Source organism: Vanessa cardui, chromosome 25 (assembly GCF_905220365.1).
Source record: "Vanessa cardui chromosome 25, ilVanCard2.1, whole genome shotgun sequence".
Lineage (NCBI taxonomy): Eukaryota > Metazoa > Arthropoda > Insecta > Lepidoptera > Nymphalidae > Vanessa > Vanessa cardui.
In genome coordinates, this window is record NC_061147.1 from 6,750,914 (window position 1) to 6,767,845 (window position 16,932).

The following is a 16,932-nucleotide window of genomic DNA, read 5'->3' on the forward strand; positions in this document are numbered from 1 at the left end:
CCTATAAAATGTCACTATTTTGTACGTGAAAATTTCTTGACACCGCCTCGGAGGTTATTTTAATATCGGAAAAATAATTTTATTCACAATATTTGCGTAATAGTAATAAAGACGCATGTGTTTTAATTATAAAGTGAGGAGTTATTGAATTTTACTGGTCTGTAGTATGTTTAAGTTTTAGTATTGAACCGGCTTCAAGAAATATCTTGGTGAGATTCAGTTAGTTAATATATTCAATTTTCATTGATATATACGAGATGCAATTTGTAGTTCTTCATTCGTTTGTAGAATACTTTGCAATGCCTAAAAAAATTGTGGTTAGAAACTTCGGCATAATTTATTTGAAAATACAATTATATGCCAACATAAATTACTAGAAAATATATTAGATATTTTTTATTTCTAAGTGCCTGAATATAATTATTAGCAATTTTAAATGTGACAAATTTATTTAAATGTGTAAAATTTAGTCTAGGCGTTTAGATAATAAATGTAATGTTCCAACATTCACAATAGAATATTAAGTATTATTTATAATACATATTTTAAATATAAATAAATACATAACATAGTAAAGAAATGTAATTGTTATTGAAGTTACTTATTATTTTTATTTAGGCAATACGAGTACTACGAGGTTAATAATTGATAGTCACCATGTGGACGGTATGTGTGCCTGGCTGGAGCGCAATGATGGTGGCGGGCACCCTACTGCTGTATGGGACGTTAGACGTGGCATACTTCGCTCGTATGATGTACACCGTCGCGAAAGCGAGGTACTTTAGGAAGAAAATATGCATATTGGATACCACGGAGGTGCAATGTAAGTACTTGTGAATTGGGAGAATTGACAAACATGATCCGATTGTAAGAACTTGAGTTCTTGTTTGTAATTGCACAAAAAATAGTCCACATATCTCGAATATATGACAGGACAGGAGAAAGTGTCGGTATGCAATCTTAATGATTTCTTTCTATAAGTTATTCGTCTTAAAGTATATTTTTTTATTTCGATTCGTTCTGGAAACCTCAGAAAAAAAAGAATTTCTAAAGCCGTCGTAAAAAACACTCGTCCTTGGCTCAAGTCTATTCAGTCTGCTAATAAATACATTCGACAAAAAAAAACTGAACTGAACAGATTTCATCTCTATTTTCAGCTTGGTGCCTCCTCACCGATATAGATACTTTACTGTACCACATGAACAACGCACGGTATCTGCGCGAACTGGACTTCGCACGAGCTGATTTCTACGAACGGAGTGGACTTTATGCAAACATAAAGGCGGCTGGGGGTTCCGTACTCCAAGCAGCCACCACGATCCGCTACAGACGATATTTGAAGCCTTTCACTAAGTTCACAATAACATCTAAGGTGATTTTAACTAAGTTTGATGTTTTAATAACGTATTTCGAATGCCTAAAAAAGTATACAAGAATAGGAGTTCACCGTTTAACTAAGAAATAAGAATTACCTTGTATCTCCTAATTACTGTTTGCATATGGAACGGATAACGTTTTTGGGAAATGGTATACGCATATATGCAAATATCTTTTTATATACGATACCGGGAAATATTATTATTCATAAAAATAGTACTTTTTAGAAAAAAACGCTTGGAGTTAGACTCGGGTTTCATCACAGGACACTAATTATTGTAAAGAACAGCATTGTAAATCTGTTTATTTGAAAAGAACAACTATGCGAGTCTCTTGCCGTTTCTTCTCGCTGGAGGCTGCTTTCCAAAACGGTTTTAGTATTTAATTGTCGACGATTCTAAAACGTTTCATTGTGAAGTTTACTTGAATAGATTGATTTCATTTGATTTGAACTAAAACTAGGCTACGGCTTTTTTTTAAACTTTAGTGTGACGAAGAAACGAAAATGCGTCACTTTTTTATCACCAATTAACACTCGCTTGTAATATTGATTTATAGGGCATTCACATACAAACTGACCGCTTAATTCACACAGGGATCTGATTAGCATAATAAGTATGTATTAGCATAATATATAATATGTTTTTGTATCCCACGTAATATGTTAGTAAATATATTCCATCTAATCCGATAAAAATTGGTAAAGTTTGATGTATTGATATATTTAGTTTGAAATCATTTCTAATTAGTATATATTTCAATTTCAATAGGTTTACTTTTATAAAGCTAATTTAATGTTGCTCTATTGGCTTATGCCAAAAACTACGTCATTCATAAATATTATCAGTCCTACAAATACATACAAAAAATATATTTCTTTGTGAAATACCGTTCATTAATTTAAAAAAAAAATGTACCATACAAAACGCTTATAAGTGAAATTGCGCAGTGGATTGGAAAAGGTAATCTTCCACCACAGCAGGATGATAACATATTATTCAAATAAAACTCAAACTTGCCCACAGTGCATGAAAACCCTATAAATACATGTTTATTTTTCCAGGCTATCTTTTGGGATGAAAAAACATTCTTCATGGAACACGAGTTCATTGGTCCCGGAGGTTTCGTCCATGCCGTAGCGTTATGTCGTCAGCGGATAATAGATACTTCTGTGGCCGCTATTGCCGAGTTACTGCTGCAGTTACATTGTTCCGGAAGCTGCAAGTCACCTCCTGAGAAGATGCCTTCTGAGGTGAGGACTTCTTTACCTAAATAATTATTCTTTTGCTATGTTTTCGTTTACAAACCATAATTTCTTAACTAAATTTGTCAAGTTATATGTATTGCCGAGCCAATAATTATAATAGGGTCGGAAAACTCTTAACCCTGACAAGAGGCTCGGGCCGGTGTTGTCATCATATATGATTATATTGAATGTATAAAATGTTTTTATTTTAAAAAAAATCTCGAAACAAAAAAGCTATTTTCTTTTTAGTTGGAACTTTGGGTACAAAGTAATGAGCTGAGTTCAGCCAAGTTGCGGCCTACTGTCTCCGCACTGCCTTCACTCGAGCCGCATCCCCTCAGCTGCGGAGAGATCATCCCCAAGGCGGCCGAGTGAAATCAGCTTAGCCCGAACGTAAACTTACGGTCTCGTAAGCAACTGTAAGAGATTACCAGGTTTTCGTTCGGGTTCGTTTTGGCAAGTAACAGATGAAGTGTCAACGTCAAAATGACAGATGACAGTGAGTTTATCTTTTTTTTTTAAATAATTAATCAAAATTTGTGTTTAGGTTTTCTTTAAATTGTTTTTATCCATACCTTTTAATATTAATTATGAAGCAATGTTTATCCTATGTACGAATTTGCTTTTATTATAACTTTGTAAGTATGTAAATATAAAAGTGGAATAGGTAAAAAATCATTGTATAGTTTTAATTTTGAAAAGATACTATGTCGTATAATGAATATAGCTATTTTAATATTTTATCTAATAAATATTATGTCTTGCCTAAATGTAAGCTACATTGCGTATGTGTTTAATTTGAAAATGTAGGAAGAAATAAAATAATTGTTTAAAAGTGGTAGTTTACTTCAAATTTAGTGTTAAAAAACAATGTGATTTTGACGATGACGCACAACTAAGGAATACCGTGTAAAATTTTATTTATTCTGTCCTGTAATCAGTGTCAAAATATTTATAATATTTAAAAAATCATGACTTGTTTATGGTATTATTTTATTGTGTGTTTTCAGCACTGTTATATAAGGCTAAGCAAGTATTTATCCATAATAGTGCTAGAAAAAATGCTACAAGTATGTACATACTATTATTATTTATTAATTATAATCTGTGTCTATAATTCGCTTGTCATTTTCGATGCTTTTGGTGTTTTAAAGGAGGAGAATTTGGGTTTTAGAGTTTTCGTTCTTATTTCTTAGTTATTATTAGCACAACTAAATTGAAAATATAGGAATTCTAAATGTAATATTTATAGAATTTTCTTGCCATAGATATTTTTATAAAAACAAATTGTCGTACGTCGTACATACTACATATATTATAATGAAGTATTGAGTATGAATGTAGTTTTGGATTTAACATGTTTAATTTCCAAGTTTTAGGATTTTTCGTCATATTTTTCTTGCGACATATTTAATTCATGGACTTTTTTTTAGATATCAATATTATATTATGTTTAATTTAAAATGTCTGTTATTTTTAAATACATTTAGCGCAAATATATAGATTTCAAGTAGCTTCGATAAGTTTTGTTTTTCTATACGCAAATCTTACTACGTTTAACTAAAGAGTACTTTTTTAACTTGGCTAGTTAACGGGAATTTAATACTTACTTGTGTTCTGATACCTAAATGATAGCAAATTATGGTACGCCCAAAGTTGACTTTGTTTTGCAAAATATGAAATTATAAAAGGGTGTTTAAAGTGTCTGTCTGTTATTTGATGTGAAATTAATTTACATTTTACTTTCATGATCGTGTTCACATTGTATTACTGTGTTATTATGTAAATGTAGTATTTTAAAATGAATTATGTAAAGATTGTCGGATTGATTATTGCAGGGTTTAGAATCGTGGGATACTCGGATAAAGATTATGAATTATAGGAATGTTTTGTAAAATACCTATTTGTAAAAGAAAAATTATCGTAATTATATTCTATGCCATGATATATGTTAAAAGTACGTAGTACTAGAAGATTGAATCGGTATTACCTGTTTTAAATCTCAAAGTTATTAGACCGATTTGGATAAAAGTCTAATTCTTGATTTACATCTATTGCAATAACTAATCTTCTGGAATTTTAGAGGTCGTTTTAAATTGGCTTTCTTTTTCGTCTCTATGGTTTAATTAAAAAAAGAAATATCAACTTAACGAACAAATAGATGAAACGATCGTATGCCACGCGGCATAAAAAAATCAGGATGACAATTTAATATTTTTGTGTGCTACAAAGATAAGCCTAGAAATTATGTGTTTTAGGTTATGTTTTAATAAAATGTTGTCATATAAAAATAATAAATTACCCTTGCAACTAAGGAGACTTAATTTCAACAAAATATCAATAGTTATTAAAGAAGTTTCAGTACTTTCAAAAATAATTTGTATAAATCACATTTATTGAATGCTTGTCGAAATTTTTGCATTAACATCCTATTTATGAAATGTATAAAAATGATGGATTTGTGATGTACTTAGCAAAGCTAATGTAATGTATATAATACGACACATAAGTTTATATGTATTATGTATTCAACATTGTACCTAAACTTAATATAATTAAAGTTTAAAATCGCTATTGATTTTTTATTTTATATCCAAAGATTTAATACTCTGTTTATAAGCATTGTTTGGGTCGAATGGGTTAGTAAAAAGAAATTAACGATTTCATTTTGTAAACAGTTTTAGAAACAAAAACCTTTATAAATGTTTACTTTTACTGTCCGTCTGTCACAGCCTATATTTTATATACATATTTGAAGGGTATATAAATTAAAATGAAGTATCAGATTTATGCATTTGACTCTGATATAAGTTTTGGTTCTGTGGTTAGGACATATCAATCTTAAGGGTTCATATATTTCAAACTCTGCCCTTTCAAGCAATCGACATCCATCCCGTACTCGCTAAATATGCAACATGCTTTGTATTAACCAAATTGCATCTGAGGCTGTTCTTATATTGGAAAAAATTGAGAAGATTAAAGAGATTTGGAGTTCTTTGCCCTGCATTGGTATATTTACTGACTTGCTTAAATTTTATTTAAGTAATAGTTTATTCAACAGCTATTAGATATATAACGATGTTTTTGTAACTTTTTTTACTGTTCGTTATATGACTGAACATATATTTCAATTTGAATTAATATCGTCACAATTCTATTTGAAATTTATGATGATGATATGATCATTTAAATTCGTAATATATTTCAATTATATTTGTTATAGTAGGTGGGAATAAAATAAAATTCATTTTTAATTGTAATGTACACAATTTATTTATATCGTATAGAGTTTCTTATACAAAGATAATAAACTGTAAAATCCTCTTTCTCGGTCCGAATAAATAAATACTTAGTATAACTCCCTCAGGCCTCAGTCCTATCACATGCCCTTTGGACAATTGGGAGTATGAAAACTTACAATACATATCGAATACTTTGAATCTAGTCTTAATAGGATTTGATACAATATCCCAACCATGGGTTCGACACTAATGAGACGCAATATTGAGATGAGTGAGACGCCACGCGTTTCATTAATTCAAAGGACTTATAGTACTCATAAATGCGATTGTATCGCTGTGAGCGACTCATGGTAAGGGCCACGTTTAAATGACCAGAGATCTTCAAAGTTTACACTGAATCGTATATTTAATAAAAATGTTAAACCTCTTATTCCATGACGTTCAGCGCATGTTTGAAGATATCTGATCGTTTGACATCGCTAAGCTTTTACTAACAAGTGTACAAAAATATTAATTTAATGTAGCTATTTTTAAGGTAGGTATGTATTGTCGAAGGCACTGGTATTCTTAGTCTGATTACAATACTCTGCATACAATAGGATTTAAAGTGTCTCTTAAAATTACTTTGCGAATTCTTGACAGCTAGAGGATCTATCTCTTTTTTTTGGTTTGGAACATAACAGGCATTCCGATTGAGAAAGACTATACATTAAACATTATAAATAAACATCTAAGTTGGACTTAATATTATTTAAGACTTAAAGCTAGCTTAAAAGAGAAATAGTCTTTAGCCATCGATTTTCACTACCGAGTCTTCGAATAGATGAAACAGATCTACTTCTTACTTATTATATTACATATACATTATACATAGCTCACCACTAAAAATGCATCTTTTTTAAATCTATCACTGAGTAGATTAGTTTTATCTGCTCGAAAAGTCTGTAAACCGAACTAATTAGTCTCATACAGAAAGGTCCACGAACGCGTCGACAACTGCGACTATCTCTACCCTACGAGAACAGTACAACGATACGACTACTAGGAAGGATTACAATTAGGCGATGCGACTTAGCCGCGTACAGCTGCACAATATCATACAAATATATATTTTCATCTCTTTACAACGTGGTAACTTCGACTACTAGGGAGGGGCAGGTTGAGACAGTTTGTACGAACAAGATCGACACGTTATCGCGACACGAGTGGTCGCCGCGACTAACGATGTAGCGCGGCGCTGCGCGGTCCAGGCGCAGGCGCGGGGCATCTCTCAGACTGCCACTCTGCTCAGTGCTCGAGCGCGCGCGCCTTGTTCTGATGCATCATGTTTTTTAGCGTCGCCACCTCGGTAGCGAGCCGCGCGAGCTCCGCCTTTAAGTGAGCGTCGTCCTCCTCAGCGAGCCTCTCGTCAGACCTCGGTGGCCTGTATTCTGCCCCCAATGAGATCCCGGAATCCCTCTCGTCACTAGAGCCCTCACCGTCCCAGGAAGGTGAGGAACGGGGACCGGGCTCCTGCTTGATGTGTTGCAGGGATAGGAGAGCGCTTGCGACGTCCTTGTCGCCGAGATGCGATTTATGGCGAAGTTTTAAAGGGAGACAATTATTTTCCGGAGCGTATTGTTCCGCTGTTTCGTCCCCAGAGCCAGAGAGAGATGATAGCTCGTATGGCGAAGGAGCGCGGCGAGATCGTGAGAGATTGAGAACTGAACCGGGTGGTTCGTAATGTGCGGGGTGAGGATAGTAAGCTTCAGGTGCAGGGAGCCTTTCTTGGTAAGGTTCCGGAGCACGTTGAGGCGGAGGCGATGGTGGAGATGATGGAGGTATTGGTGGTGGTGGTGGAGGTGCAGGCGGAAATAGAGCACTGCTGGTGAGTTTACTCCTCTTGGTGACGCAGAGAACCTGATCACACGTCGGCAGTGTCGCTAAAACTTGATCGATGCTGATGAGTGTTTCTCCACATATGCCATATTTTTCCTTGATCGCGTCCAATTGAGCTTTTAGTACGTGATTTTCCTTGGAGAGTTCAACGACACGCTGTTCAAGCACCATGTCATTGAAGCGGCGTTTTTCACGGGAACGTTTGGCGGCCTCATTGTTCCGCCGCCTGCGATCCCAGTATCCATCATCTTTTTTATTGTCAGGAATAAATTCCCTCTGTTTACGTTGTCCGAAGAATTCCTTCCTCTTCGAATAATCAAAGCTGTTTCCATAATCATTAGGGTCACCCGGACTGCCATTAGATGGTAGAGGTTGGTCTAGTGGAAAATGGGGTGACACGGAGAGTCTGTTGCGTGATTGCGGTTGCACGCGAGATGGTGTAGGCGACGGGCCCAGGGCTGCGCCCCCTCCCGCGCTCAGCAGCTGCTGCTGACTCAAGATGAACTCGGCGACCATGTTTCGGCGGACGACGCCTTGTCCGCACGGATCTTCACTGTGGTTCTGTAACAAATAAAACATGACGTTAGTATAACGATGCAATTTTATAAATGGCCTTACAAAATAATACGCTTGCAAAAATGCTGTCGCAAGATCCTTCGCAACTTAGCACGCGGATCACCTTTGTGTAATCGCGTTGCCACACTAACATTTTTTGTTCCCTTTGAATTATAAAATAGTATATCTAATATTTCACCTTATATTCTAACACAAAAAACATATTGTATTGTCTTAAACAATATTGTAACATTAATATATTTGTCGCAATAAATTAATTAAACTTTAATTATTTCACAAGTAATTTTCGACGTCGATCGATCTATTCGGAATGCGAAGTAAAGAAAAATCCACGCTCGGGGGCATGTGACGAGAGTTGACTAAGTGCTTTATCAGCCGACGACGGTTTACGAACAATAATATTTAGATTTCGCAAGACTCACGTTGGCAAAGACGTGGATGGAGAACAGCGACCTCAGCGGTTAATTATTCTATATTATATTCACGAACCCTATCGACCCGATGTCAATGACCGTTGCGTAACACGAGCACCTAATTTCAATGGCTTTGCAAGCCTAGTGAGACCGGAGCGAGTGTCCTGTCGCCGATTATGGTTAAATTAAACAACGACAGGAAGTTTGTCACAAAAAGTTCATAGCGTTGTTATCAGCGGAGGATAACAATGAAAGAATCAATCGCAAGCACCCATTGTGGAGAAGCTATAAAATTTTGATACCTTTTTTTTCTAAAGTGCTCCTAACTAGTGCAAAAAAGAGCTGAGCCGTCACGTTACTCGGCACGCGGTGAACTCGCGGACAACGTGAGAGTTCTTTCTTTATCCGAAATTATTCGCTTAGGAAACGATTTGCATGCAATTTAAACTATTCCAGAGCCTCGGTTCACGTGTTCCGTAGGCCATTATACAGCATTATTCACATGTACTCCTTATGAAATTCGAAAAAGATCATTAGAATGACTCCGGAGAATTTTAAGATGTTTTCGAACGATCTCATTGTGTTCTGAAAGCTTTATGTAAGCATTTCCCATTCTTTTATGTAAAATCAGTACTCATAAGCATTTCCGCCGAACAATATTAACGTTTAAAATGACATAGACTAGAATGTCGATAATAAATTGCTCTTTCGACCGCAAAGTAAGGGTAATGAGATGCAATTACAGTTACGCTGACGTCGTATTGTTGTAATAAAAAATAACGCAACATAATATATACATAACCGCATACAACCTTTATGCTTGGGGATCCTTTGGATTTAAAAATATATCTTAGCCAACATTAAAAAAAAAAAAACATAAAATAGTCTTTTATATTTTTAAAATAAAATTTTTTGTATTCTATTTTTAAACAAAGATCATAATTCCTATTTATGGAGTATAATTTCTATCAGAAGTAAAGTAATAGAACATTATACGGAACTGCCAGTCGCTTGTGAGGCAGGTTGCAAGCGGATTGTTACCAGTCGGCAGTCGCCCGTTCGGTGTCAGTAGGCCGCTCTAGATGCGCGCGCGCACCCGTTACGGCTAACTGTTCGATTAAAAGCCAGCTCTAATTGGTCGAAATGTCAGTGGGCCTTTTACACGTTTCAAGCGAATTCAAAAATGTAGTGTTATAATATTAATGTAATTGATTGTATGTATGTCAATGTGAATATAAACGCGATAAAAGTCAATTTTGCGTAACAGCACTTGTAACGTTTTTGATGTGATGTTAAATTTGAACATCATATCTATTGCTTAAAATATTTTAAACTGTAAAAGTCGTATAAACGCTTTTATTAATAAAATATTCTATAATAATACAGTTATATATTGAATAAACATTATTCTAGTTTAACCGGTAGTTACCTAAATTATAAATGAGTCTTATTTACAAATGAGGTTATATAGGCAAGCGATTTCGTATATTAATTATTAAATTAAAAAATAGTTTTTACTGAAAATTAGCAATACTGTATCTACTAATAAATAATCTGTGATACTTCAATATGATTTTGTATCAGTTTAGTACCGTAATAATCACTATCGGGGCAGTTAACCTTTTATCTTGTAATAATAATGCATACCAGTGATTTTTTTTATTATTATTAATATTTTTTGCAATTATGTACAATGGTATACAGCTTACAAAATAACTGCTCTATTTCAAACTAAAAAAGTGTCCGTTATTTGCCGGTTGGCGGCACAAACGGTTAAACACTGCCTTAATGAGTAACGGACGGACATTGTTAGAACATTGATTTGATATTATATAATATATCAAGAGGAAGTTATATTATATCTGATCCCTATATTAATTTTAGAGGCCTTTGATTGGTTGATTTACGAAAAAATATTTACAAGACATTATCATTGGTTGGTTTAAGGGAAAACTACTTTTTAGGGATATGTATTAATTGCATTGGTAAGTAATTCATAATCGAATAAGTTATAAAAACCAATTACACAATCGAATCAAATTTGATAACAGAACTCCATGGTACCGATACCACGTCTAACGGTCGTCTTGTATAACAATCGGCGTTTGGACAGTTATCGCTAATCATGTACTTTCGTTTCACCGTTAGCCAAAAACTGGCACTGTACGGTATCACACTTTTTATGCTCATCTAGTCTAAAACTCGTTATGAAACTGCTATGTTTCATCACCGCTGTCAAGGTTGGGTTGGGCAACTTCGATAGCTCTCGGCGTTCTAAATTTAAACATCGATCGAATGAAACCTTCTTGCATTCGATGTAAGGAGTTTTGTTATGTATGACAGTGACGTTTGCGCTATATACATTGTACATGGATTTAAATATATTTTAAATTAAAATGTATTAATGTATACTAATGTTTTCAGTAAAATCGGATTGAGTTAGGTTATGTTCTAGCGACCTTCGCATTGAACTACAGCTACACGTGGCTGCGTCACGTTGCACATTAAGGTACGTGTGAGAAAGACTACACGTGTACCCCCTTCAGTTATTTTTAACCGTATAAGTCATACTTTATTAAATACATATCAACTTTTTAGTGTAATCAGTTCAACTTGTACTGAATGTATTAATTTCATAAAATAATGTTTCATATAAATTAAGTGAACCAAAAAGTTTTTTTATCATTATAATAAAAAAAAAATTATCTTGTGTGTCACAGTTTGGATGAGTCAGTGTTTTGATAACTATATACTTCATTTCAACAGAATATATACGTAACGCTTATTGTGTACCTATTTCTTTAAATATTTTTGAGAGATACCAATAAAATTTTAATTTGTCAAACGTTTCTTCCAATTAAAGTCCTATTCAATACATCTTATAAGAACTATCACAATCACTATGGAATAGTTATTCTACAGCATTATTTATTAACTTAAGACTCATTTCACCAATTCTGTTGAAATGTATTACGTATCAAAAGCATTATAACATCCAGGCAAATGTTAGCAAGTGTCAACAGGAAACGCATACCTAGACCAGTATGATCCTTATTCTCGATTACATAATGCAATATTCAAGATAATATACTATTAGCTCATATAAGCTAAGACACGCGGTTTCTTTAGCGTTTTTCATGAGTGCATGTTTTTAGATTATCTGATTGTTTGGCGTTTACGATTATTAATCTAACTAAGGATTATAGCACGAATCTTATGACCTTACTGAATGAACGGGCTATCTAATGGGGAAATATTTGTTTGATTCGCAGGTTCGTGAGATTTATGTTCGAACAGACTCCAGCTTCATACAATTGTAGGCAATAACCGTAATAGCTAGTCTATAAATAAATATCAAAATATTTATAATAGTGAGTATGTTGGGGCTATAAAATCAAACTTCCTTATTACATATTGTCTTAAGGACACTAATGTAATAAACGAATGACGCTTAAGAAATGCCTTCGTTTATTGAATTCAGACGTAAGATGCCTCGTTAGGCTTATATTTATTGTCTTTTAACAAGAAATAGTCTTTCAAATGCAAAAACCAGGAAGAATTTCGAAACGTAAATATATTATCGCGGCAAGGTTGGTTGAGAAATAAATTGCACACAATGTTGCGACGTTTCTTTTGAGCCAAAATGTAAATCGCAACGGTTGGCTCAGAGTGGATCAGTGGACATGACCTTAGCTTTATTGTCCTGCGCACGTGTTGCGTCGCCGAGCGGTCACGCGGCCTGTGACACGTGTTCTTGAACTCACGTTGCTTGCGTAACAGCACACGTTCTTCTCCAAACCGTTATATAAAACGCGATCGCAGTTGTAACTAATTAGACTTTTACGCCCTTGAACTTGTATTTCTAGTCGTTGTTCCTTGTAGCCGATGTTACAGTAAAACTGTATCGTTGTTTTTAATAAAGTATCAGTAACATATATTATAACGATAGACAAAACGTGACACAATATTTAAATTGTTTTTAAATTGTACTTATAAAAACATTCGCACGTCTTAATGGCGCCGTATTATTCATGCTCTTGACCTACCAAAGACAATTACTGGCTCACATAAATGCTCATAGACAATATCAGCCATCTTGGAAAAAGTAGAGAAAGTAGTACAGCGGTAACTTTCCACACGCTCGCCGCTATTGCTCGGGAAAAGTAGGCCGGCCGCCATCTTTCATTTGACATTTTACCATCTCACAAAAGAGCACATATATTAGACAATGAATAATATATACTTTAACTTATATAGCTCATAATCTTTACCCTTGAACCTTACAGCTTTATGTAACTACGGCGCCAGCTTGCCGTTTGAATAATGATTACTGTGTATGGTTAGGATGAAGACGTTCTCAAAACATTTATTTTGTTGTGGTTATTGAGAGTACTGACACTGTGCTGTCGTTTTAATTCAACCTTAATAGTTGAGGATACGAGAAGAGAAAGATCGAAATTTTGGATGCGTTTCAAGCATTTTTCTGCTGAAAACCGCGTATACTTGACCGATTTTCAGATTCGCATTTAGCGAAGGCCCAATTAAAGATCAATCTATTTTTGGGACGGCCTCTCAGTCTCCCGATAATAGTTTGGTGTCAAGGTTGTGTTTCGTAACTCCCCGAGTGATAAACGGCTAATATAAAATGTGTCAAGGTTTTCTCCCTTACTTTTCCGGTTGAGGACTTCCCTATCTGATAAAATTAATCCTTACACAAATACGTAGTGTTTGGGTTAGACAAAGACAAACGTACTCAGTATCGACCTTGCTCTACACAGCTAATTGCTACATTATTAAGAAACACTTAACCTATTTTGATGTGCTAGATTCTTTGAATTTAGTTGCTCACCTTAGCTCCTTATGTAACGTGAGCATTACGATTCTAGGAAGTATTATATACAGGGCCAAGATCTTCAGTGTTCGAACTTCCCTTATTACTCATTACTCATAATCGGTACATTTATGTTCAGCAGTTTACGAGTTATTAGGTTAGTTTCGTTTAGCGTGACTCACCGGGAATCCCCATTAATATTTTGAGGCGAAATTAAAACATTTGAACGTCGTTCCAATGTCAAAGTATACCACGAAATACCGCTCAAAGACAGTTTCTTTTGTCGTTGCTGTAGTGTTCATGTGTCTGGTATGTAAGGACCTCCAGCATTGTACATCATACGTTTGTCTGCTTCATCGCAATTGGCTGTGAGCACTCACGTGCACATCAGTAAGTAGGTTACAGTTACGCGAGCGGGCGAGATAAAAAAAATAGGTCAAGTTATCTTTGCTTGTCCTCGTACCGATGAAATTATCGTCGGCGTTGTTATTGCGCATGAAAAAATGTAGATTACGTAACATGCACTCATTACGGGCTACAACAAATATAACATGTACATGCGACGCCTGATTAGAATGATAATAAAAATTTTCAAAACTGGCTCATGAGGACAACTGATATAACTTTGTTATCAGTTGAACGCGATTTTTATATTACAATGTGTTGCGTTAGTAATAAAGTAGATGATTTAATCGCTTCGAGTGATCCAATGTTAATTATAAAACCAGGGTCATAATTAAACTACAATCGTAAACATAATGGATATTAAAATTCATAGCTACGTGTAACGCGAGCCATGATGCACGTTTAACCGAATGCATACGGGCATGACCTTACGGTCTTCAATAATACCTTCCGGACGACCTTGCTTTTTATTTCCTGTATTACATCACTCGTACCGATAATGCACTTTACACTCGAATGCTACACTTCTTTGTCTGTCAGCTATTATTAGAGTGCGGAAGCTCGTTGAAAACAACTCGTTAACATTGCCGTGGTTCTAGTTTGTGTTTACTATGCTCGTTTTATTTGACGTTTTATCTGTGCAATGTCGCTGTGTGAGTTTTGCAGTGGATTGCGCAATGCCGCCCTAGGGACGTTGCGTCACACGTAGATAGCTAACTGACCTTTACACGATCGATTCAAGTCTCAGGTTTGCTTCCGAACGGTTTGTTTGAATTGTTTAAGCGAACGCAAGTTTATTTCTGGACGGGGCCTGTTTTAAACGTGGGGGCTATATTGTTTTGTATCTTATGGAAGTTAACGTAACTTTTTTTTGTTTCGTTCTGCGATTAGATTTGATCAAAAGTTTTTGTTTGTTAATATTCTAAAGAAATGTTTGGAAATAAAATGGTTTCTCTAATTTTAAAATGTTATTTTTTTATAATTAAAATATAAATTATCCATTTTATAATTTGCGTTTCGAAAACCAAATTTTTGACAAATGTTTGAAGTTTTCTTATGTAAAGTGTGATAATACTTAACTATACTTAATCTAGTTCCGTACATCCGCAGGCGATTGCACGCTGGATTGGAACCTTGAACCAGTTGTGTAAGCGTTTACAATGGCTTACGACAGAGCCGTCGTGCCAGGCGCCGCTTACGACACTATACATCTACTTAACAATGACTATCCCTTAATTACCGACCTGCATATAGCACTATATAAAACTTCACATATAAAAACATTCATTTATTTACTTTTGTCTATTTATTAAATATAAATTCAATAAAAAAATGCCGATACAATTTTTGGCGGTAGACAGAAAATAATCATAAAATTCTGCTTGCGCATAAGAAAATAATTCCAGTATTTATTATTTTATTGAATAAAAATAACTAATTTTAATTTATATATAAAATAATATATCTTACAGTCTAAGTGAAAATATAAAACAGCTATCACAGACAAAGAAATCAAACTTTGTACGATTATAAAACAAAGGAATGTTTAATATGATAAGCATAAAATCTACTAAGATATAACAACTGTTATAAACAATGATAATAATGAAAACATCGTTGAGGAAGCTGAATCGCAAACAAAAGAACCAAAACACTCGGAAGCAATACAATGTGAGAACACATCGGATTAAATGATTTAAAGTTCTTTTGGCAAGAGACGCAGCGCTCATGAGTAAACATATTTTTGTAGCCGATGTCAATGACATTACCAACATTTCTATGAAAACGCGAACTCGATTTTGATGGGTTGACTGACTCATCTCAATTGTTACTCATTTAAATTTATTAAAATTTAACGGATGATATTCTTGAATTTTTAAACGATTTAACTTTTTTTTTTATTTTGATATTTTAAATATGTAGGTATGTGCATTTTTTAAAGGACAACTTTCGGTTATAATTCTATTTTTAAAAGTTATTTTTTTTTAAGTTCGTTCTAATTTTAAGACTATTAATTTTTTTTTAATATATTTTTTTAATTTATTTTCCAAAATCTAAATGCCTAAAATTTTTAAATATTTTAATTTTAATATAAAGAAATATATATTTTTTATTATGGTCGGTTAAAGCAAAATCTTCGTTGAAGCAAAATCAAATGCAACAGGTACAGACTGTTTCCTATATTATTTTTAAAAATAAAATAAATACGAAAACACCTTAATTTATTTAAATTAATTTAAATAATAATAATAATATTGCACAAGGAATACTTACAAAAATATTTGCGGTAATTTTGCACTCCTTATCCGGAATTATCCAAATAGTGAGAACAATGTCATAATTTCACAAAAACAGCAAAACACAAAACCGTCTTCGGTGGAGTTTATAGTGCGTTAAAATGGAACAATAAATGTTATGCACCCACTTTACACGTCCCGAATGATTTTGTCACTATCACAATGTTGTTATGACGAAATATTCACTGCGAATGGCGTAGTACTCTAGTCACTTGGACTTGTCTATCCTCTGCGAAGTCTAGAGTGCGACTAAATTTTGTAGTGGGGTCGACCGACTCACGGTCTGCAGCGCGCACACAAGCGCACCGTACAGCTGTGTGTGTGATCGCGCGAGTGTGGGTATTTACGTCTGTGTGAGTTTATTTACGTAACCTGGCTGTGTGTAATCACTTTAGTCGGCGCTATTGAGTCAATGTAATGTCCGATTTTTTTTAGCTAATTCGCGATTGAGTCATGTATTTGTGGCGTTTTTGTGTTTCGACGAAATCTGTAATCGATTGATAAGCGTTAGATTTTTAGCAATTTAAAATATGGCGTAATGAATTAATTGTAGTGTGAGCAAATTTTTGCCTAAATTTTGCTCGGGTCAATTTTTCGCTTGTTTGTAAATGACGTAAAAACTAAAGCAATGTTTAGCGTCAAGCCCGAAACTTTATAACATTACAGC

At 34.3% G+C, this 16,932-nt stretch overlaps 2 protein-coding genes across 2 annotated transcripts; one reads left to right on the forward strand and one right to left on the reverse strand.

The window, feature by feature from the left end:
• Positions 1 to 3,192, forward strand: LOC124540516 (protein THEM6-like). The gene is made up of 5 exons (XM_047118138.1): positions 1 to 209; positions 619 to 823; positions 1,158 to 1,372; positions 2,441 to 2,629; positions 2,873 to 3,192. Exons 2-5 carry the CDS (start codon positions 658 to 660, stop codon positions 2,996 to 2,998), a joined length of 696 nt encoding a protein of 231 aa, XP_046974094.1. The 5' UTR covers positions 1 to 209; positions 619 to 657; the 3' UTR covers positions 2,999 to 3,192.
• Positions 3,193 to 5,870: 2,678 nt separating this feature from the next.
• Positions 5,871 to 16,532, reverse strand: LOC124540431 (nuclear factor interleukin-3-regulated protein). The gene is made up of 2 exons (XM_047117985.1): positions 16,243 to 16,532; positions 5,871 to 8,304 (listed from the first exon to the last, which is right to left on the reverse strand). Exon 2 carries the CDS (start codon positions 8,257 to 8,259, stop codon positions 7,153 to 7,155), a length of 1,107 nt encoding a protein of 368 aa, XP_046973941.1. The 5' UTR covers positions 8,260 to 8,304; positions 16,243 to 16,532; the 3' UTR covers positions 5,871 to 7,152.
• Between the last annotated feature and the right edge of the window lie 400 nt (positions 16,533 to 16,932).